Source organism: Mchenga conophoros, linkage group LG5, assembly GCF_057382185.1.
Source record: "Mchenga conophoros isolate Kocher_MC1m ecotype Shallow Benthic linkage group LG5, M_conophoros_male_GT1.1, whole genome shotgun sequence".
In the NCBI taxonomy this organism is placed as follows: Eukaryota; Metazoa; Chordata; class Actinopteri; order Cichliformes; family Cichlidae; genus Mchenga; species Mchenga conophoros.
The window spans coordinates 29,959,565-29,980,666 of record NC_140530.1 but is presented as its reverse complement, the minus strand read 5'-3'; the positions used below and the strand labels follow the sequence as shown (position 1 = coordinate 29,980,666).

General features: G+C 40.4%; 1 protein-coding gene and 1 long non-coding RNA gene across 2 annotated transcripts in view; one reads left to right on the top strand and one right to left on the bottom strand.

Moving 5' to 3' along the window:
- Positions 1–36: 36 nt before the first annotated feature.
- On the top strand, positions 37–3,906 carry LOC146574818 (uncharacterized). The gene is made up of 2 exons (XR_014892497.1): positions 37–147; positions 2,961–3,906. It is a non-coding gene; the product is annotated as an uncharacterized LOC146574818 (long non-coding RNA).
- fer1l4 (fer-1 like family member 4) overlaps positions 2,595–21,102 on the bottom strand; it is a 30,158-nt gene continuing 11,650 nt past the window's right edge. The window contains exons 13-48 of the mRNA XM_085274777.1: positions 20,461–20,638; positions 19,606–19,792; positions 19,125–19,204; positions 18,152–18,277; positions 17,869–17,935; positions 17,089–17,195; positions 16,740–16,848; positions 16,214–16,442; positions 15,651–15,783; positions 15,459–15,559; positions 15,250–15,337; positions 15,046–15,162; positions 14,782–14,934; positions 14,202–14,409; positions 13,858–13,982; positions 13,398–13,532; positions 12,037–12,210; positions 11,651–11,761; positions 11,384–11,545; positions 11,074–11,245; positions 10,813–10,925; positions 10,571–10,687; positions 10,240–10,279; positions 9,849–9,949; positions 8,274–8,408; positions 8,082–8,201; positions 7,816–7,943; positions 7,269–7,439; positions 6,549–6,703; positions 6,050–6,231; positions 5,784–5,968; positions 5,527–5,644; positions 4,536–4,659; positions 3,938–4,242; positions 3,617–3,717; positions 2,595–3,020 (exon numbers count right to left, since the gene is read on the bottom strand). Coding sequence (XP_085130903.1) covers positions 2,840–3,020; positions 3,617–3,717; positions 3,938–4,242; positions 4,536–4,659; positions 5,527–5,644; positions 5,784–5,968; positions 6,050–6,231; positions 6,549–6,703; positions 7,269–7,439; positions 7,816–7,943; positions 8,082–8,201; positions 8,274–8,408; positions 9,849–9,949; positions 10,240–10,279; positions 10,571–10,687; positions 10,813–10,925; positions 11,074–11,245; positions 11,384–11,545; positions 11,651–11,761; positions 12,037–12,210; positions 13,398–13,532; positions 13,858–13,982; positions 14,202–14,409; positions 14,782–14,934; positions 15,046–15,162; positions 15,250–15,337; positions 15,459–15,559; positions 15,651–15,783; positions 16,214–16,442; positions 16,740–16,848; positions 17,089–17,195; positions 17,869–17,935; positions 18,152–18,277; positions 19,125–19,204; positions 19,606–19,792; positions 20,461–20,638 — 5,038 coding nt within the window. The 3' untranslated portion in view covers positions 2,595–2,839. The remainder of the gene's footprint in view (positions 3,021–3,616; positions 3,718–3,937; positions 4,243–4,535; positions 4,660–5,526; positions 5,645–5,783; positions 5,969–6,049; positions 6,232–6,548; positions 6,704–7,268; positions 7,440–7,815; positions 7,944–8,081; positions 8,202–8,273; positions 8,409–9,848; positions 9,950–10,239; positions 10,280–10,570; positions 10,688–10,812; positions 10,926–11,073; positions 11,246–11,383; positions 11,546–11,650; positions 11,762–12,036; positions 12,211–13,397; positions 13,533–13,857; positions 13,983–14,201; positions 14,410–14,781; positions 14,935–15,045; positions 15,163–15,249; positions 15,338–15,458; positions 15,560–15,650; positions 15,784–16,213; positions 16,443–16,739; positions 16,849–17,088; positions 17,196–17,868; positions 17,936–18,151; positions 18,278–19,124; positions 19,205–19,605; positions 19,793–20,460; positions 20,639–21,102) is intronic.

Sequence of the window (21,102 nt, the reverse complement as noted above, 5' to 3'; positions counted from 1 at the left end):
CTGGGTTGATAGTTTTATTTTTATTTTCTTCTTTAGCAAACCAACCCAAAAATCTTTCTAAAAATAATTCGAAGAACTTCACGTTTTTTGAGCATTTAGCCAGTGAAAAACCGATGCGACACCACGGTTCAGTTGTTGTCTAATGACGTAAGTAAATGTCATCTTATTCGCTGATATAATGTTATCAGACAGATGTTGGTATCTGCTGATATTGGATCTGTTGCACCGGTGGATCCATAGGGTATATACAGGCATGTTAAAAGTCGCTCCAGTTCTGTGAAAAACTAAGTACGACCCATAATTTAGCAGCAATAACTTGAAGTTTTCTGTTTGACTTTATCGGTCTTTCTTGTTGTGCACTCTTTACACGGTCGCCTCAGTTCACTAACGTGAACTACCAATTATTCGTATCGACTGAGCCTCTTATTCGTCTTCTGACATAATTTCCTTTGTAGTGTCTGAGGCAAAAAGCCAAAGTTTGTCTTGGCATCAACCATCATTATCATAGTTTTAGGGGAAACAATCAGAGCAAACCGCTATAAACAAGCTACTTCCAACTTCCTGTTGTTCTGACAGAAGATAAGAATGAAGTCTGACAGCTGACTGCAGCGTATTACTTAAATACCCCTAACAAACAAGGAAACATCCAAAGTTCTTTGATGCCTGTTTTAGATATGAGATAATAAAATGTCCCACTGTTAAAGTTAGGTGTGATATTGAGCCTTTTCCCAAGAAAATATAATAGTCAAGCTAGAAAACAGTACATCTTTTTAAAGGAAGATGTAGCAAAGTTCTCCTACACCAGACTAAATGTGTCGTTATGACAGAAATAATGTGTGCTCTATAACTTCAGTGCAAGAACTTCTACACAGAGGCAGCCTTATTTCTGTCCCTGCAGTTCAAATCCCAGCCAATTAATTTTGAATGAGTTAATCTAATTTCACAACTTATTTGCGAAGGGAAGAAACTGTGGTTTTAATTCTGCATAACCACAGTGAGTAGAGACGTGGCATCTCACTTCATAATTATGTTGTTTCTCACCTTTCTACAGAATTAAAAAACTTGAATTTTCTGCTGTGATAGCTGTTAACAGGCACAATGACAGAACATAGAGAAATTACTTAAGCAGAGATCAGAAATCAGCACTGACAAATCCTTACCACGTTGTCTTAGCTGTCTATGGAGTCAAATATTTTGGAAAAATATCTGGAGAACCACGTATTAAATTCCTGAACTGCAGATTCAGCTTTTATGTTTGTTTTTTTTTTACCTTATTTGGGTGATCTGCCAGGAGCAAAAACAGGAAGTGGCAGATACACTTAAAAATTGATCAAAGTCAAAAGTTTACAGCGCAACCCAAATACACTAACATTCACGAAATTAACTTTCCTGTTGGTGATTTCCTTCAGCATTATTGCAGCTTTAAATCTCTTTCTTCTATTACGTTATGTAGAAGGCCTAATGTATGAGACCACTATTACATAGCATGCTGTATGTTCTGTGTATATAGGACTACATTGCATGTATTACTTGTATAGTAGATGCTGGATGCCGATGTAGCAGCAATTATACTCTGTGCCATTGTCTTTGACATAAACAGATTGCTTAATGCAGCACAGAAATAGAACCATCCGTTATGTAAGGAATCTGTTGTAGCTGACATTCAATTCAGATTGTTTTGGTGCAAATTGCTTTGTCTTTCAGTTACTGAGAAATCGTATAGCTCTCAGTGCTGGTGTGACGCTGATCCCACTACAATTAGCACACCAAATTTGTGCATAAAAGAAGCCAGAAAAACTGCCAAATTGAATAGAATTAAAAGCTAATTAAAGTTAATCTCCTTCACTGGGACTCTGCAGGTTTCGTTTGATCATTTGGTGGAACTTTCAGGTCTGACCTTAAACCTGTTAATTGTGACAGCAAGCAGGAGTTACATAGAAGTAAATGTAAAAGTAAAAGATCCTTGGTGTCATGAATGCGTGCTGTTATTAAATCCTTTCCTGATCAGTTTGTTGTCTCACTGAATGCATGTTCATTTTGTAAAAGAGGGTTCCTATCAGTGTCCAGCATGACAGTAATGCAGGGTATCTTTAAGGGCGGTACCACCATATGAATGACAGGTTGCTACATGCGGCTTCTATCGGTTTCTTAGTCAGGTCCATCTGCGTTCATGATCAAAGCTAAAATGACAATGGAGAAAATACTCTGATCGAGAACTTTGAAAATAGGAGTAACTTTCACTATATTTAGATTTAAGAACCCAGTGTCCAGGTGGATCTATTTGCAAAAATAACTTATAGTATTCATAATTTATTTTAATTGGTATATAATCCCTGGAAAATAAGAACTTTTGCAGCTTTATTGGCTTCAAATATGCCCCACAGCAAGAATGGGAACTATTTCATGGAGTATGATCATTGCATCTGTCTGCAGTCTGTGATTTCACTGCTAAATGCCAGAAGGTTATGTACTTATTTGACTTACCTTCCAATTATAACACCAATATAAACCTAACTATGCATAATACACAATATTAGACGTATTACAATGAATAGAAAAGTGTTTTATTTTAACATACATACTTATTTGTTACATCGGGTTGCTGCAAGTTTTACAGTTCATAAAATACATGTAAATAAGATCAGTGTGGTTTCAAACTGAGGAAAGAGATTTAATTTCCTCTGAGGATGGATTCATCCAAACGTAAAACATCTCTTTGATTATGTAGTGCAGTCAGGATAAATACATTAAATCACCTGTTATACAGATTAGGTACATAAAAGTGAGGAATAAAAAGGACGCTGGGCCAGGTCAGGTCAACAACCAGCCATCCATTTCTTTACCCCTTGATGATGAGAGAGCTGATTTGCTGTGGCATTGTGTAGACAATGAGGACGATGAAAAGCGTGAGGATGGTGATAATAACCAGAGCAATGATATACTTCTTGTATTTCTTCCAGATGAGGAAGACGAAGGTCTTCATCGGGTTGACGAACCAGGCGAAGCTGGTGGTGGGACGACTGGAGAGACAACAGAAGACAGTTTATGTGTTCACACCTGGGCTGTGGAAGCCTACAGGCTGGGTCACACCAAATTCAAAACATCAGTGTTTTACCACAAAATAAACTTTCCCTGCTAGTGACCAGAAACGACAGGATTACAAAATTAGTACATCAAAGAAACAGATCAGGCTGAGCGGTTTGGAGACAAAGGTAGAGAGACAAGACTGAGATGGTTTGGACATGTGCAAAGGAGGGAGAGTGGATATACTTGATAAAGCATGCTCGATATGGAGCTGCCAAGCAGGAGGAAAAGAAGAAGACTATAGAGAAGGTTCTTGGAGTAGTAAAAGAGGACATGCAGAGGATTAGCTGGAAAGAGGAAGATGCTGGAGATAGCGGGGATGGAGGCAAATGAGCTGCTGTAGCAACCACTAAAGAGATCAATCAAAAAAAAAAGAAAATGGTTTTAGTTACATTAATCAGGGAAATTTAGAGATGAAAGAAAAGGAAGTTAAAGACATTTATAAGAGAGTATTCAAGTGTATAAATATATTAACTTGAAAAAAGAAAAAAAGAAAAGAGTTGTAGTGTGCATGTGGTAGTGCACGCAGTACTTTGGTTTGTCCAGAGGCTCTGGCTCCTTGCGTGCCCGACCCACAGGGTTGGCCTCTGCCTGCTCCAATGTCACCAGCTGAAGCTCCGCCTCCACTTTTCCCTTCATAGAGACAAGTTTGTGTTAAATAAAATTCATTTTCTTCATTTGCCATTATAAACTCAAAGACCAGAAGGCCAAAAGTGGGGAAAAAAGCTTTTGCTGCTGCAAAACTCTGTTTAAATTTCTCTTCTTGTGCCAACAGACACAGATGTTCTATAATTTAATTGAATAAATATTTTACTGCTTCTTGAACTGAAGTGATTCAGATGGATTTTTGTACCATTAACAGGAAAGTGTTGCCCATGCTGTCAGTGTACTGGATGTCCTCCTCTCTCAACTGGCTCCTCTTGTCTTTGTTCTTCTTTTTCTTTTTGCGTCCCTTCTTTTTGGCTTCCTCCTTCTCCTTCTCCTCCCTCTCAAAGTCCTCGGCGGTCTTTGGACGAGTCAGGGGCCACCAGCCCTTCATCTTCTTGGCACGAAAGATCGAGAATCGAGGGCTGGCCCGATCCTTCGCCATCGAAATCGTACACTTACCGGATGACTTTGCCGGTCGCACCATGTCGCTGAGGCGCAACTCTATTGCACCTAGCAGATGAAGCATAAAAGAGGAATGACTGGCTGGAAGAGTCGGAGGTAAGGACTCTTTAATCTTGTGACACATTTTAAACAGTGGATGGAAAAATAACAGCTCAGCCGTGAGTTGAATAAAGCTGAAATAACTATTACAGAAACATAAAAACATTCATTTGTTAATTGCCAAGATTGTTACTTTAGGGCAGCTGTGGTATAAACCATACACTGGGTGGTGGTCTAATAATTCTTTTAAGGGCTATTAAGCATTTCCTAATTGACAGTGTTGATAAGCCTGTGTGCCTCACCCAGGAAGTCATTGGCAGCGATGCGATCGTAGTCCCAGACCTGCAGAGCCAGAACAGCCGGCTGACGAAACTCTGACTCCTCCAGAGAGAAGATGGACTCCTTCTTCTTGTACACCACCTCTTTCTACAGAAGGAGAAGATGCATTTTTAACAAACATGATACGTCTCCAGTCATTTTCTAGTACCTCTAGAAAACTATGTGAAATAACTAACAGATAGAAACACATATTTCATGTATTGTGACACTGTTGGTTGTTTGTTTAATTGCTGTCTTAACTATAGAGAAACTCAGTAATATTTCTGGTCAGAAGTTTACAAAAGCGATCACAAAGGCACTACCCCCTGAAATTTACATGGTAGACAGCTAAGTACATAAGGTGCAGAGTATACTACTAAGTACTGAGGCTCACTATGAGACATGCTAGCATCCACTAGAGCCACAAGAAGATCAGCATCTCCGTCTAGTAGTTTTTTCTCTTCTTTGATCTCTTTTTTTACCCTCACTCCAACTCATCGTAGCAGATGACAGCCTTCCCCTGGGATTTCTTCTTGTTAGAAGGGAGCTTTTCCTCCCCACTCTTGCCAGGTCCTTCCTCATACATTTTGGATACTTGGTGACTTTGGTTATGTCATCTTAATGGATCTTTACCGTACAAAACAAATATCCTGGCTATTTTTGTAATTTCAGGCTTTATAAATAACTGAAGTTGTACTTTAATAATTTTTTTAAACTAAAATGCCTTTTCTGGGCAGCACCAAAGGAAAGAACATAAGAGTCAAGATGATTCATCTCCAGAGAAAGAGCGCATTTACTTATGTTTACTGATTCTGAAAAAGGAGTTTTCTGCTTTTCTACTTTATGTAAAGATTCAAGGATGATATTTTTAACATTTTTATAGACTTATTAGTTATCTGGTTGTAGCCCTGGAGACATAAGAGCAAAGGCTAATTGACATTAAAAGGTCCAGACATCACCAAAATATGTGTGTACCTCAGTAGGAAGGTAGTCAAAGCGGAAAACAAATCTCCAGTTAAAGTTTCCTTCTCCAGTCAGAGAGTTGAAGTGAACATCGGTTTCCTGCTTGTCTCCTTCCAGTCCTTTTATCCAGCTGCACAGGGAATACAACACAACAATGATCCCTAAAGGCTAAGCAGGAACACAGAGGTAAGCCCATCAAGATGTAGGCATGATGACTGTGCAGACCAAGTTAGAGAGAGTGTGTGTGTGTGTGTGCGCGCGTGTCTAACCCTTTCACATAGATGTCAGAGGACGGGTCGCCTGTGAACGGGTTCACATCATCCAGAAACACATCATCAGTGTTCCAGATGATCACACGCAGCTCGTATTGTTCAGGTAGGCGGGGCTTTATGTCAATGGGGGGCGGAGCTGGGATGTCAGTGGGAAACATGTCCACCCACATATGAAGATAGCCCTGCAACACACACACACACAGCTGAATATACTTATTTGCACCTGTAGCAGTGTGTTGTCCTTACTGCTGTGGTATGGTTACCTGTGGCAGTCCAGGATTGTCCTGGTTCATCAGAGACCGGATTTCCACGTGCTCAGGTACCAGAGGAACAACTCCAGCAATGAATTCGTTCATTTCACCCCAGCGGTGCAGCACACTCAGGGCTGCATGCTCCTGTATCTCTGCCTCCTCCTCTGGAGACCGCTGGTTCTTCTTCAGCAGGTCTAATAACAATAACAGTGGCAGCAGCAGTGTTGTTAGAGCTGTTATTACCATTACTGTTATTAGTGTTATGAGAGCTGGAGGCTGCTGTATGAGACGAGCAGCAGAAATAAAGTATGAAAAATGATTATGGTGCAGTTTCAGAGCTGCTAGATGGAACAATATGATGTTGTACTGTATATTATGATTCATTTACAGATGTACAATTATGCACTGTTTACTTTGGCTTCAGAGTAAGCACTGCTTCACTTAGTACTAAAGTCTATTTAGATCTAGCTGAATCGCAACCTACCTGTCTCTCCTTTCCTTTCCGTCTTACCTTCAGGTATCGCGTCTGGTGGTACTTTGAAAATCTTGTTGAGGACTTTGACTTCAGATGGCCTGTACTCAGGAGACGGGATGCCGTACTTCCTGCAGTGCTCATTTAAGATAGTTGACGGCTTCTTTGCATCCCGCCACATATTGTAACCATCACTGGAGTGAGAAACAGCAGAGAGACAAAGCATATATACTCACCAGCCACTTCAAGTAGACATTGCTTGTACCAGTTTTGACCCTACTGTCAGAATTATATTAACACTTTAAACCCTGAGCAAATAAAACATTGCAATAAAAAGATATATTTTTTGATTCATTAAACCCTTTGAAAAAAATTATAATTAGTGAGATTGTTGCAAAGCACCAATCACATGCGTTCCAGGGTGAATACTTTATAGCAAAGATTCAACAAGGTACTGGAATTGTTCCTAAGGGATTTTGGCCCATATTGATATGACAGTGTCACTCAGTTACTGCAGATTTGTCAGCTGCTCATCCATGATGTGAATCGTCTGTTCCATCTTATGCCAAAGGTGCTCATTTGGACTGTGGAGGCCATTTGAGTACTGAAGTTATTGTTATGTTTAAATTACAATGAGTAAGATACAATAAGATATAGTTTATACACAGTAAGAAGCAAAATAATTTTTTACGTGTCCAAATTGTAGAATTAAATTTAAAGTGTCATTGTCCAGAGCCTTGAATGACTTGCGGTACTAACGTGTCGTAGTAAAGAGCCAGACCGCAGGAGGCTCTGTGGCTGCTGTAGAACCGGTTCTCCAAGTCAATCCGTGTCTCTCCGATACGGTCATCGGCCCCCACAAGATCGTGGTCCATGACTGTGATAACCAGCTCCGTCTCCAGTGGGAAAGACACTGTGAGTTCAAATACCCTGAGATACAGAGTCAGTCAGACAGGCAGACAGACAGTGAGACATATAGGCAGGTAAACAAAGAATCAAATACAGCTAGACTGACACGCATCAAACAACTAGAGTTGAATAAAAACAACTCGAAGTTGTGCAATTTTATTCTTTGTTAACTTAAAATTTCCAACACAACTGGTCTGAGGAGGCTTTGGTGCAAATGATTATGGGATGTCAGTTTCAGGCTTTTTTAAGATTCAAGAACTTCAGACAAGTTCAATTAGACAATGTTACATATTATCGTAAAACGAATAACCAATACCAACACCAACAGTAATAAAACAAGCAGTTCCACAAAAAAGCAAAAAATAAAAAATAAAACCATAATAACTGTGGTACTGACTCTCCAAATATTGGATTGAGCTGTTTGGGGATGTATCGATCTTTGGTGTCCATATTCTGCTCTACAACTTGGATCACGAGGTAAGGGTCTGCTTTACCATTTGGGTCTGTGGGAGCCAGGCTGGTGGCCTGCAGGCACCAAACACACAGCAGGAAATAAACATCAATTGGGTCCAAACAGATATCAACCCAGTGCAATGCAGCTGCAGGCAAGAATGTGAATTTGGTTATCGAATGCACAAAGCTGTTTGTGTAAGCAAGAAGGACCTTGACTATGTAGACTCGAACTAAGACTTTAACTGGTGAGTTTCTGGGGATTCCTTTGATGATCTGACAGCTGGTGTCTTCGGTGTCTTCTGGTTCAATCGGATAAACCAGGAAGGAACCCTAGGGAGAGAGAGAAGTACATAATAAACACTATTTACCAGAATAATACACAGACAGCTCTGTATACATTACCTTGTATTTTCCCATCAGCCTCGCCTCTTCATCCTCCTCCTCATCCTCACCGCTTGCTCGACCTTTATACACAGGGAAAACCCGCAGCCAGTCCTGAAAGTGACTGAATTCTGACTCCAGATCGCCTCCATACAGCTGAACACACACACACAACACAGAGAGAAAAATGTCTGAAAGTCTACCCCAGCTCCAAATCTGCTCTGTTGTTACTCATTGGCATCAAGGCTGCGGAAAAAACTCGACTCAGAAAATAGTCGCACCCAAAACAACTGAAGCTACAGTGCACCTGAGAAAAATAGCCATCCACATCCTGCTTTAGTAGGGACGGCAGAAGGGGCCAAATTTAAAAAGCTGGAGTACCAAGTTATCAGATGATTGTGGTAAGCTGCACCCATAAAATCTGCAGGTACAACAGACGGGTATCTTCCAACTAGTGCTAGACTAAGAAAAGCAAAATTTATCTCACCAAAACTTGAGGTCAGTCTGCTTGGATGGACTGAATCACACAACAAGTCACATCACTTGTGAGGTAAATTCATTAAAAATTCTCTGTAAGGCAATCATCACCACCACAAACTTGATCCAGTTTAGTGGTCAGTGAAGAAGAGGTGAAGCCTTGCAGAACGATGCCAGCTACAGCTGCGCATGAATCACTCAAAGGGGCCTTTTCTGTAATAATGCATTGCTTTAAGCATTAATATAATGCAATCCTTTTGTTGTATTTGCAGTTATTTTAAAGGGCCAGATTATTATACTTTTTTGTTTTTTTGTTTGACTGTATTTTGTTACCCTCTATTTATACTTGTGTAATGACAATAAAGTTGAATCCTAATCCTTTTAAACTGCCTGTAAACATGTAATTTTTTATGCTAACAGTATTTTATGTGGATTGACTCACAACTTCTAGTACTTTCAACTGATTTAACATTTCTACCCAAATTTCACTTCAGGTGCAAACTTTGCATGTGACAAATAAAGGATTGATTGATTGATTGATTGATTGAAAAGGTTGGGAACTGGGGAACCCTAAAAGCTTTGCAAATGTTCCTGTGTTTTTATTTTTCTAGAAGCTTACAGTGAGTTCTCTGGATTTTGTATTTGTTGTAAGCGTTTAAATGCACAGATGTGTTTTTCTAAAACCCAATATAGCCAAAATATAATATGTGGGCTTGACTTTAGACACCTTATTAACAGTTAAAGTAAAAAAGATGTTTATGACGAGTTTTTGATTTTATGAAATTGCCTGAATATGTGTTAGTCCTGCGACAGACTGGCGACATCCTGGACAGGTTGCCTTGCCCTAAGACAGCTCGGATAGGCTCCAGCCCGCTGCAACCCTGAACTAGATAAGTGGAAGAGAATGAATGAATGGATGAATGGATGGATGGATGGATCAATCCAAGTGAATGGAGGTCTCCAAGTTCACAACTTCACAGTTAACATATCAGTGTGGGACCAAAACAGTTTGTAATTGTTTTTCTGAGAGAATCCTAAAGACTCCTTTTAGTAATGTGGCCATAAGATTATGATTATGGATCAGCTGCTTCAGGCTGGGGATCGATTGTGAAGTCACACCTTTAGTGTTGCAATCTTTTTGCGTTTGGGAGGCTCAGCCTCCACAAGCACGGCTTCCTCCTCTTCCTCTTCAATGTTCGCCATGGTTAGATTTACTCCCTCTGAGCAAAGAAGAACATTTTATTAAACACACACACATGGGCACACACACGTGCTTTCTCTGTTATATATCTATCAACATTTTATATTTAGACATTTGGACTGTTGGGATTTTTTCTGGATTGGGACGCCTAATGCTGCAGAATAAAATCATGTTTTAGAAGATTTTATGTCAGAATGTGTTTTCTGTTAAACATACGATCCTTGTAAATAATCAGATGATATGTTGTTGATATTTAATAATATAAAATAATACAGATTATTTGAACTAAATTTAGCCGTTTAACTGTACCGGTTTCGGCTTGTTCCTCCATCTCCAGAATCTCAGCAGCCTGCAGATGGGATCAGAACATTAGGACGACTGAAAAATGTCCTAATTAGTGAGATTATTTATTTCTCATAAGCTTAAGCACATATATTTGCACATGTTCGGTGGAAAGAAATTATTTAAACATAAGGTCTCTTGTTGAAAGTCTTAATTAAGCAGAATTTCATTGATTCTTAAGGTATTATATTATTGAAGCCTCACATGTATCCACGGCTCTGTTTGAAATTTATATCAACATTTAACCTTTTTGTCCATGAGGAAAATTAACAGGTACACAGGTAAATTAGTGTCTCACCTGCTTCTCGAGCTCCTCCAGTGAGGCGTAGTATTTCGACCACCAGTCTAACTCCTCCTTCTCAGGCACCTCCTCCTCTAGCTCCTCCTCCTTATTTCTAATTTTTTTCAGGGGTGCCTAAAGACATTAAAAATATTTTTAAAATGTGGATGGTTGAAATTTGATTTGAAATATGTCTGAACCTTTCTAGTTCCTAGTTTTTAACACCCAGCGCAAAGTGAGTGGGAGATTAACACACATACATTAACCAGCTTTAAGGGGTTGATGGGAATCTTGGACTGTTTGACTGAAAGGTTGCTGAGTCCCATACTCCTCACTGACATCAGAGGGTCCATCTTCATTGAACTCTTCTTCGCTGAAAAGACACACAAAAACTTTTGGAGGATGCTGAGAAAACTGTCTATTGAAACCTTGTGGAAACAAATGAGTAGTACGAGTTACTCGCTTGCATTCTCAGCAAACAGCTTCAGAGAGCAACATTAGACTAATTTTGCAGGTCTTACCTTTTGGCTTGGGCTCCTCTTCCTCCTCTGGCTCCCCAGCAACCTCACGCGGGCCGTAGTCCATGAGGTTCTGAACCACATGGGACCCGACCAGAGCAAGGTGGCCAAACGCTCGATGCTCTACCACAAACACTGTGAGAGGAGGATGCAGGTACAACTCCTCCGGCAGCTCCTAATCAGACCACAAGCAGGAAGAGGAAACAGGACAGGAAATGAAATTTTACATTTTTGCACCTGTTCTGAATTTGTACAATTCTGCTTTTCTTTATACCAGAATTGTTCTCTTTAGCATCCTTAACTAGTAACTCACCACATCCATGTAGTGGACCACCTCTTTGAAGTTTGGGTTAGTCTTGTAGCTTTCAATCTCCTCAGACTCCAGTTGTCGTCCTGCACACTCGATCTTCACCTGAGGGTGCTCCACCTCAAAGAGGTGCACTCGCTTCAGGTCCCGCAGACCCCAGAACAGCACCTGAACGCACACAAACAAAGACACAGATCTCGCCCTATAAGCCAAAAGTCCACATTATCCATCTGCGTCACATCAACAAACTTTGTGTGTCCATGTGTGCCTGACCTCAATCCTGAAAGTCTTCAGCACAGGTCGCACTCCTTCAGGGATCAGGTAAAAATTGTGCTCTTCATCGTAGTTCAGTTCCTGCGGGTCCACGTGGCTGGGGAGAGTGGGCTGCAGGGGGAAATGTTTTTGGTATTCACTATGTTTGATCAGTTCAGACACACCACCTGTGTCTCTATGTAAAAGGACGTTTCTGATTTAAAAGAAAACGAAACTTAGTTGCTGCGACCATGTTTTCTTTTTTCCTCTTTAATTTTATTAACCAAATTCATTGAGATTTGTCATCAGATCTTCTATCAGATTAGAAACAAAAAAGACTGTTACTCCAGATTCCTCACTTTAAATATGAACTTTTTTTAAGATTGTGACTGGCTGACAGTCGTTACCTCTCCAAACCCAGAGTAGTCCAACTCGATGAGTTCAAAGGCAGCCAGCAGCTCTCCAGCGGAGACCCTCCCCATGTTAACATCAAAGAAACGGAGGCGGGGCTTTTCATACAACTGCTCCACGGTTTTAAACTCAGGCTCAGCAAAAGCTCGACCCAGAGGCTTCGGACCACCCTGCGCACACACACACACACACACACACACACACACACACACACACACACACAAACACACACACACACACACAATAGCTATTATGACATCACTTAATAATAAGTCGACGATGTGGCAAATACTAAAACATTTCATTAAAAAAATCTGCTCCCATATGAGGTTGACATAGCAGAACATCTTCCTCGATCTCACCCTATCCGTAGCGTCTTCTTCTCTCTACCAGCCGGTGCTATCATTTCCAACATGATAGCACGGTTCTCACTACCACCTTGTAAACCTTTCCTTTCACTCTTGCTGCTGTCCTTGTGTGACAAATCACCCCTGACGCTTACTCGACCCACTCCACCCTGCTTGCGCTCTCTTCATTGTTTTGGATCATTGACTCCTTTTAAAGCCATTCATCTTCACTACCTTTACTCATTCCATCTTCACCTTTCCACATATATTCTGTCTCGCTTCTACTGTCTTTCACGTTTCTTCTGCAGTGTATACCTCCACCCTAACAGGTCCTCTTCCACCTTCTTCCTCTGGATAAATCAAATGGTATTCACTGTGCAAAAATGACAGTGAGCCACTAAGAGTCTAAATAGGGAAAATCTGTTGATTCCATTCATTAAAAAAACACTTATGAAAGCTGTTCAGTTCTGATTACAACTGCAGAAACACATTTAGCTCTCACCTACTAGATTGCTAAAGGATACCTGCTATGTCTGTCCTTATTTTAAATACTGACACAGTGTTGGATGTTCCAGTTACAGACAACCAAAGTGTTTAGAACTTAATCCCTGTGAGCTAAACTACTATAAGTGCCTAATGTCAAACAGTTTTGTCTACTCTTGGACAAAAGCTATCACTCTTCTATTTATGAGACAAGCAGACAAGCAGTATAAAAGTGGCTTTAAGTGAGAGGGAAGATTTGTGTCAGACAGCAGATGAGCTGGGGGGCTCCAACAAGGTGAAATATAAGAGAAATAACACTTATTTTGAACTGTTTATCATGCAAAGCTACTTTAGTACAGTCCAAGTATATATATGTGGAGCTGGAAATTAGTATATGAATCCGTTATAAACTTATAAACTAAAGTTCTCACTAAGTGTGAGATAATATTTTCTATTTTAAAAAAATGAAGCGCATTATTTTATAATAACATTTTATAATAATATAACAACGAAAAAAATAACATTACCACAGCATCATAGTCGTAGATGTTGATGATGATGAGGGGCGGATCCTGTTGGAGATCCTCTCTCGTTCCCTCTAGCAGAACTCTGTCGAACACCAAGCACTCACACCAGGCAGGAGAGAGTGTGTCTGGCAACATCTGTACATATCAAAAACAGTAGGTGCAAAGTTTACGAGCTCTGATAAAAGATCCCATGATAGTATGTTGAAAAAGAAACAGACCAACAGATGACTTTAGTGGCAGGTAAATGTAAAGAGAGACCCAATAATGATTATCATTTTTTGTCACCCTTAATTTCCCACGTGTGGGACTAATAAAGGTTATCTTATCTTATCTTATCTTATCTTAATTCTCACTTTAGCTCATTTTAGCCTCAATGATTACTTTATTTTGCCGATTCAATGTTTCAAATGTGGAACGTTTGAAACATTGCACTTACAACTGTTAAACCTGCTGTACCTACCCTTGTGACCTGGCAGTGAGTGGTGAAGACCACCCTGGCAAAGGGGTCTGACAGGCCATCATCATCTGCAGCCATCAAGCCACGCCCCTGGTACAGGTGACATCGTAGCTGGTAGTACCTGCGGTCTGTGGAGAAAGAACAAAACCAACATGAACAAACAGCTGAAACTGTACGATCAACAAGTCAAAATAAAAGAAACTACAAGGCTTTTATGTAGAAGTACAAATTTATCAATTTATTGCAGGGAACTTTAAATGTTTGCAAACTCTAGTTCTCTAATAAGATTATTTTTTTCACCTCGATGCTAAGCTTCCACCAACACACAGACGTTTCAGCTGACTCACCTTGGCAGGACAGTCCGAGAGGAAGCTTCCTCCTTCCACCCGTATCAACAAGCCCCCTCTGCTCCTCCCCCTCTCCTATGTCCTCCGCATAAACTGGCACAAAGTCCTCAGGCAGGCAACTGATGACCTCTTTGCTGTACTTGGTAAGACCAAGCCACAGGTAGACCTCAAGTTTCACAAAGATCTCACTTGCTGGACCTCCCGGAGACTAAAAGGACAGACAGATAAATGGGATGAAATGGGAAACATCAGTTTTTAGAGCGTGACCATGAGAGGAGATGAATTATCTGTGTTGTTATCAGATCACTGTTGTAAAAACAAACTTTATTCATCCGTTGTGAGAATGGACCTCTACAAAAGTTCTTTGACTTGTCATAATTATTACTGTCATGTTATCATTGCTATATTATTTTTTATCGCACCTATATTGTTAATATTATAAGTTTTGACAGATTTGTGTGGTTTCATTGATTTATGAATTTATTTCAAAACAAACTGCCCCTAATGGTATTACCAGTGCTGGATTTAACTAAAGCAAATTATCATGGGTTTCACTGATGACTAGAGACGGAATGGTTACCTTCATGTAAAGAGTGCTGACTTTGCCACAGTCCCGCCCCCTCTGCTCCTCCACCAATGAAAACAGGATGGAGTAGGCCGGGATCCTGACGTAAGCTAGTCGCTTGTTTCCACTCAGTAGCCATATGAAAGCATCTGGGATGGTACTCTGGGGCTGAAGAGAGCACAGCGTGGGCAGTAGATGTCAGACTTGCAACATATTGTACATAAAGCGATTTTCTAACATCTTTTTGGTGACTATCAGTCACACTCTTTGAACTCTGACCTCTACAGCCAGTAGGCGGAGCTTCTTGAGGAATCTCTTGCTCTCCATTAGCCGCTGTTTGGCAGTCCGTCTTGTAATCCTTCGCCTGGCCCTGACTGCTTGCCTGGCCAGCAGGATCTGGACAAAGTAAGACATTCAATCAGGCAGAGAGAAACAGGCAGGTAGATGGTGATGGGTAAAGGAAGGACATGAGAACAGACTCACCAAATTCTTCTTGATGAAGTTCCTTCTGCATTTATCGAGGTTGTTGGGACGCGACTGAGATCTCTTTTCAGAGAAAGCACTGAACTGTCTGCAGAGAGAAAGAAGGGAGAACATTAGAAAAGTGAAAAGACCAAAAGACAAATAAAGTTAGATCAGAACAAACTAAACTGAATCATTTCTAATACAGCTTTCAGAAGGAGGACACTGACTTGCAGGAGACCACGAGCTCCAGCAGCACCTCGTCCAGTCGCTGCTTCGCTTTACTCCTCGGCCTCCTCAAAAGTTTTTCCACCTCATCGAGACCAATCTCCTAAAAGTAGAGAGAGCACGGATGGCGCTGTATGCATAACTTAAAATATATATAATTTCATTTTTGAAATTGGAAATCCATCGAGTCTCACCAGCCTGTCTGCCATCTTGCTCAGCCAGTTAGCCTGATAGAGACGAAAGCTGTGGTCTTCAAACTGACTCCAGACAAACAAACAAGGCTTCGATTTCACTAATGGGGGATGAAGTTGGAGACACTGGAAAGACCTTAGAGGCCAAAAGACATAATGAAAGTTATGTTAGGGCCACATATAAAAAAAATATCTCCTTAAACAGGCAATCGAAGTATTGGAAAAGACACGGGGTTATCATTTGAAGACGTGAGATGACAGAGAATTACATAGGTCACATGCATCTTCTATCAACACTGTTCATTGGTTAATTCAGTTAATGGGCTGCATGGGTTATAGTATTTGAAGAATGAACTCTACAATATTTATCAGAAGTGTCATCACAATGTGATTAATTTATTTCTGCAGAAAGTTGTCTAATGCAGAGCTTCTGCCCAGGGATGGACAAACGATGGGAAGACTTTTTCCAAACAGAAATCATTTTTGATGTTCTTAAGTTATCTTGAGTTAAGGTTAGAAAATTGTGATGAACCGTGTCCTAGTAATCTAAAGGGGGCAGAGGTTACCTGCTGTACTCGGTGGGTTGGGGCCTCATGGCAGCAGACACAGATCTGTTCTCAGGTTCAGGACTTTGAACCTCCTCTCGGTCCAGCTCGTCCTCTGAATCCAGCAGATTCCGAGTCTCCTCGCTCAGATCCTCTCTGCTGCTCCTCAGCTCTTCCCTGCTCCTTCTCAGATCCTCCTTGCTCTGCTTCTTCTTTGACTTCCTAACCTGTACTGCTTTCCCATAATTCCCTGGGAAAAACACATCAGTACCTGGAGTTCAAGGATTCACCATTGCAAATAAAATGTGAAATTTGAGCCCCAGGCAGCGAAAACCAGAGCGGCCACTGCAATCTGTGGTTTCTTCCTCACAACCACAGAAGGTCCGTCTAGCTATCAATTTACAGGATTTGACTCAATCTCTGATATCAACAATTTACTAAGAAAATAATAATCAGATAAACTATCAGTGAAGATAATATCTAACTGTTGACCCACAGTGACTAAACCAGCAGTTCCCATATCCTGCAAACTGACCACCACATTTACCTATGGAGAGTTCAAAGGTTATTGGTTTGGTTCCTACAGATGGTTCCATCATTGTGACTTCAAACAGAGATGCAAACAGCAGAAACTCCTCCTTTTGTCCCAGGAGACCCTGAGGAGGAAAATAACTTCCCTTAAGTGATGAGCAGAAAATTCCCAACAATTTAGAAATTTAAAAAAATCATGTATAGTGTGTCGTTCATTTCTCTACGTATGCAGAGAAGGGAAGAGCAGAAACAAAACAATGAGAGAAGATCAAATTTGATCTCAGTGTTGAAAACAGAATAAAAAATATGTATATATATATTTTTTTTTAAATATTCTCAGCTATCACAGTATAATTGGTACTCACCTCTGGGAGAGGGTGGATCTCCTCGACATCCACAGTCGCAGCCTCTGGTACCTCAACACTCGCCTCCCCTGACTCATCAGGTCCACTAGCAGCCTGAGATGCTGCTGCTACAAGAAGGAAGCAAAACAAGTGGATTCCTTTATTCTGTACAGTTAACCTATTTTTTTATCCTAACTATACTTTTTGTCATTGGCTTCGATTATCCAGAGTAAATAAAGGAAAACATATTGTGTTAAAAGATAAAACATTTTGTTTCAGCTCAGCTTTCAAAGAAGTCTGAGAATATCAGTGAAACAGTTTTGCCCCCAAAATTTCTTCTCGTTCACCACAACTGAATTCACTTCCTCTTACTTCAAACTCATTAAGTTGCCACTGGGGGAGGTCATAAAGTCCTGGTTTTTTTTCTCAGGCTTCAGACTGTGCTAAATGCACTTTTTTTCAACTGTTGAATCTGTATGATGTCAAAGAAAGTAAATAACCCTTCTATGGTCATGTCAGGTGCACAGCTTTGCTGTCCCAATCACCTGCTGTCCAGATCTTTTGGTTATGAGATGGGTGAGCCAATCGGTAACAAGACGCTGGAAGGTGAATCAGTCAGAGGAGGAACTAGGGGTCTGCATCAAGACTCATACAAAGTGAGTCCAAGCACAAAAGCACAGAGCTGAAACTGACTGGAAAAGGTCCCTTCATCTCCAGTGATCTAATTTTTCTTGAAAAAAATGCACTTTGGCAGCTTAGACATTACTTTTGTTTATTTTCTCTCAGTTTCAGCAGACTGACCTTCCTTCTTATCTTTTTTACTGCTCCTTTTCTTCCTCGATCCCAGCTTACTCAGGGCTCCTTTCATCTTTAAGGGCAAAATATAGATTCAGAAATGAATTAGTAACGTCATTAATGCAGAAATCAGGCCAGCAATAAAATTAAATAACATTGTATTACATGATGTTGTTGTTGAGATCCAAAATCCTGATTAGAGCGAAACATCGTATAGAAAATACTGCTGATAAACTGAAGTGTTTGCTAATTGTTTTGACTGATACTGAAGTTTCAGCTGTTCAGGTACCTTTCCCAAGGCAGCAGAGCCTGTGTCTGCAGCGATGGCTGAGGAGGAAGAATAGACCTCCATGGAGAGAGCGAGGAGGATTCGGCCACGGTAGAACAGTCCTTCGCCCAGACCCTCATTCAAAGCCTGAAGAAGTGAACAAAAGATATATCAGTATACATATTGTCATTGTTACATTTTTCCCCTCCACATTCCCTTTGGAAAGTAATACCAAACACCCACCCAGAACACATGGTAGGACACCAGTCCATAAAAAAAACCGAGTATTCGCATAGGTTTACTACTGCTGAAGCCGTGACCTGCATGCTATAGTTCACATGTACACATAAAACACACAAATGTTAATGTGATAGGGCTGCTAGGTGTGCAAGTTTTGAAGTCTTAAGCAATGTAGGTATGTTAGCACTGAATTTGTCCCTGAACCCTCAGAGATTGTATTTTATTATTTGTAATTGAATTAATTGAGGTTGCCAAACCACAGGGACACATTGGGCGGGTTTTTAGATTCCCAACATAGTAATATTCTTCTCCTTCCAAGTAGCATTGTGAAAGCAGTGATGTTTTTATGTTACAAATTATCGTGAAGTCCTCTAGTTACGATTATTTTAATCCTGCAAAGGCTACATATTATTCCTGCGGATGACTCCACAAGATGCCTGGAAGTTTTTAAACAGCAGCTGATTAGGTTACATTAGCTTAGCATACACACTGTCAGTAGTTGAAAGTAGCCAATATTATTCTGTCTAAGGACAACACAATTGTTAGTTCTGGGGGGACTTTGGATAGTAGAGGAGATTTTTTTTATATATATATATTTAGATGAAGCCAGAAGAACTCTTACCATCTTTTTTAGTCTTTGTGCTAAACTAAACTTGCTGAATGAGGCAAACAACAAATATTCATCTCCATCCTATTTTCAGATAGAGAGCAAAATACTGCCTTTCTTAATGCTGGTTTGCTGGGTGTAGATTACCTGGTGGACATCTCCAAGGGTGGAGTTCTGAGGAGATCCATAAAGGTTAACCCAGCTTGGGCCAAAGGTGGGGTTAAATCCTGCAGACAAAGGAGGGACAGAAATTCTGCTGTTTCAATTAATGGTATGATACATTTTAGCATAATACATTTTTCAAAATAACGTTTTTCAAATAATGTCGGTATGCCAAACATGTAACGTTGGCTGTATTTAAAAGGGACAAAAACAAAATTTTGTCAATACTTATTGCTTTGCTTAAAACTTTTCAGTTTACCAATAATACAATTTTTAATCATTGATCACAGCTTCCTTGAAGCTTTGTTCCTACCACAAGTGAGCAGGAAGTGTTAAAGTGACAAATACTCGGTTATCTTTGCAGATTAAGATTTGATTTTCAAGTTTTTCATCATTTTTTAATAGAATTAAGGAAAAAAAACATTATGCATTGTTTTATTAAGACAGTGTAAATCTGGGGTCACACCATTCCTGGTGGGGTCAGAGATCTGCTGCAAGTCAAGAAAGTGAGTTGCCAAAGCGATGTCGCCCATCTTAGAGTCATCAAGAATCTGAACTTTGATTCGCTGAGCCAGAGGAGGAAACTGTTCAATGAAGGAGATCTCCTCGTTCCAAACTGGGCAGTTGGTGGCAGTGGCGACAGATGTTTCCCCCTGAAAGCAGACACACAAAAAGATTATGAAATGTGACAACTCCAAACATTGTTATCAAAAGCAAAACAACTTAAAAACAGCCTATTCTGCTTTCCGATATTTTCTGTGATATATGATACATGGCCAACAATTCAGATAGTGATGTCAGTGTATGTACAAGTAAACCCTTCAAGCTGAAAGGAGGCCTTAGACTGCTGTAAACATTCACTATCAGACAGTTCTTTCTACTCCTGGTTCTGTATTTATTCAGTCAGAAGGAACATCCCTAATGTGGTCAAGATTAGGCTGTCAGTATGAAAGCCCAACCTGCAGGCTGTCCAGACCTTCTGTTTGTGGAGGTGAACTAATTAGAAAAAAGTTGGGTTGAAGGGGGAGGAGCTAAGCAAGCCCATTAAAATGTAGGTAAGGATGATTTTAATCTCTGAAGCTACTCTAGCAAAACTAAACAGAGTTGAAAATGAGCACAAAAAGTTTAATGCAATTCTAGGACTGACCTATGAATATTATAAAGCTGTGAACATCCTGTTTGTGTTTTTCTTGCAGATGTGACAATAGCAGAAACCAAAGTTTGGTACACAAGTTGAAATGCAGGAAAATTTGTTTCAGCAATGCTTCTGAACCAGCACTCAGACCACAAACAACATTTGTACATTTATATATCTGAGTACCTGTTGGCCAGCGAAGGTCACCTTCACATAGGGGTCAATGAATACAGTCCTGTCAGTGACAGACACAAAGGCCATTAGCCCCGCCTCCATGGTGGGCAAACCCTCGGCCCTGTAGATCCGGACACGGAACCGAGCCCAGGGGCGCTCAGAAGGCATACCACGAGGAAGCAGCAAGTTCCTGCAGGAAAAACACAATATCACAACCCACTGATGATGTGTGCTGTATGTTTTTATCAATCTCAGATTCAATAGTTCACAACGAGATCTGCATTTTTGTTTTGCTGAGATTTGATGCGCCCATAAGTTTAGTGGTTGAACTCATGACAAAAGTTAGCAAACTGGAACCTTTAGAATAAAGAGCAAAATTACTAGTAAGACAGACGACCCCATCTCATCACATCATCTAAACACAGTGAATCCTGAAGTAAAGAAAGGGGAAGTTTAGTGCAGAGACATATTAATAAATCACAGGAAACTAGACAGAAAAAGCGAAACTAGTAACACAGAAGGAGTTGTTTATATCGAAACTATGTTTGTGTGACGTGCAGCAGAACTATATAACCGTGCTGGCTTCTAATGCTTTCAGACCTGAGCTTGTGTGTTTGTGTGTTCAGGTCTCCATTTCCGGAAATGTAAAATAAA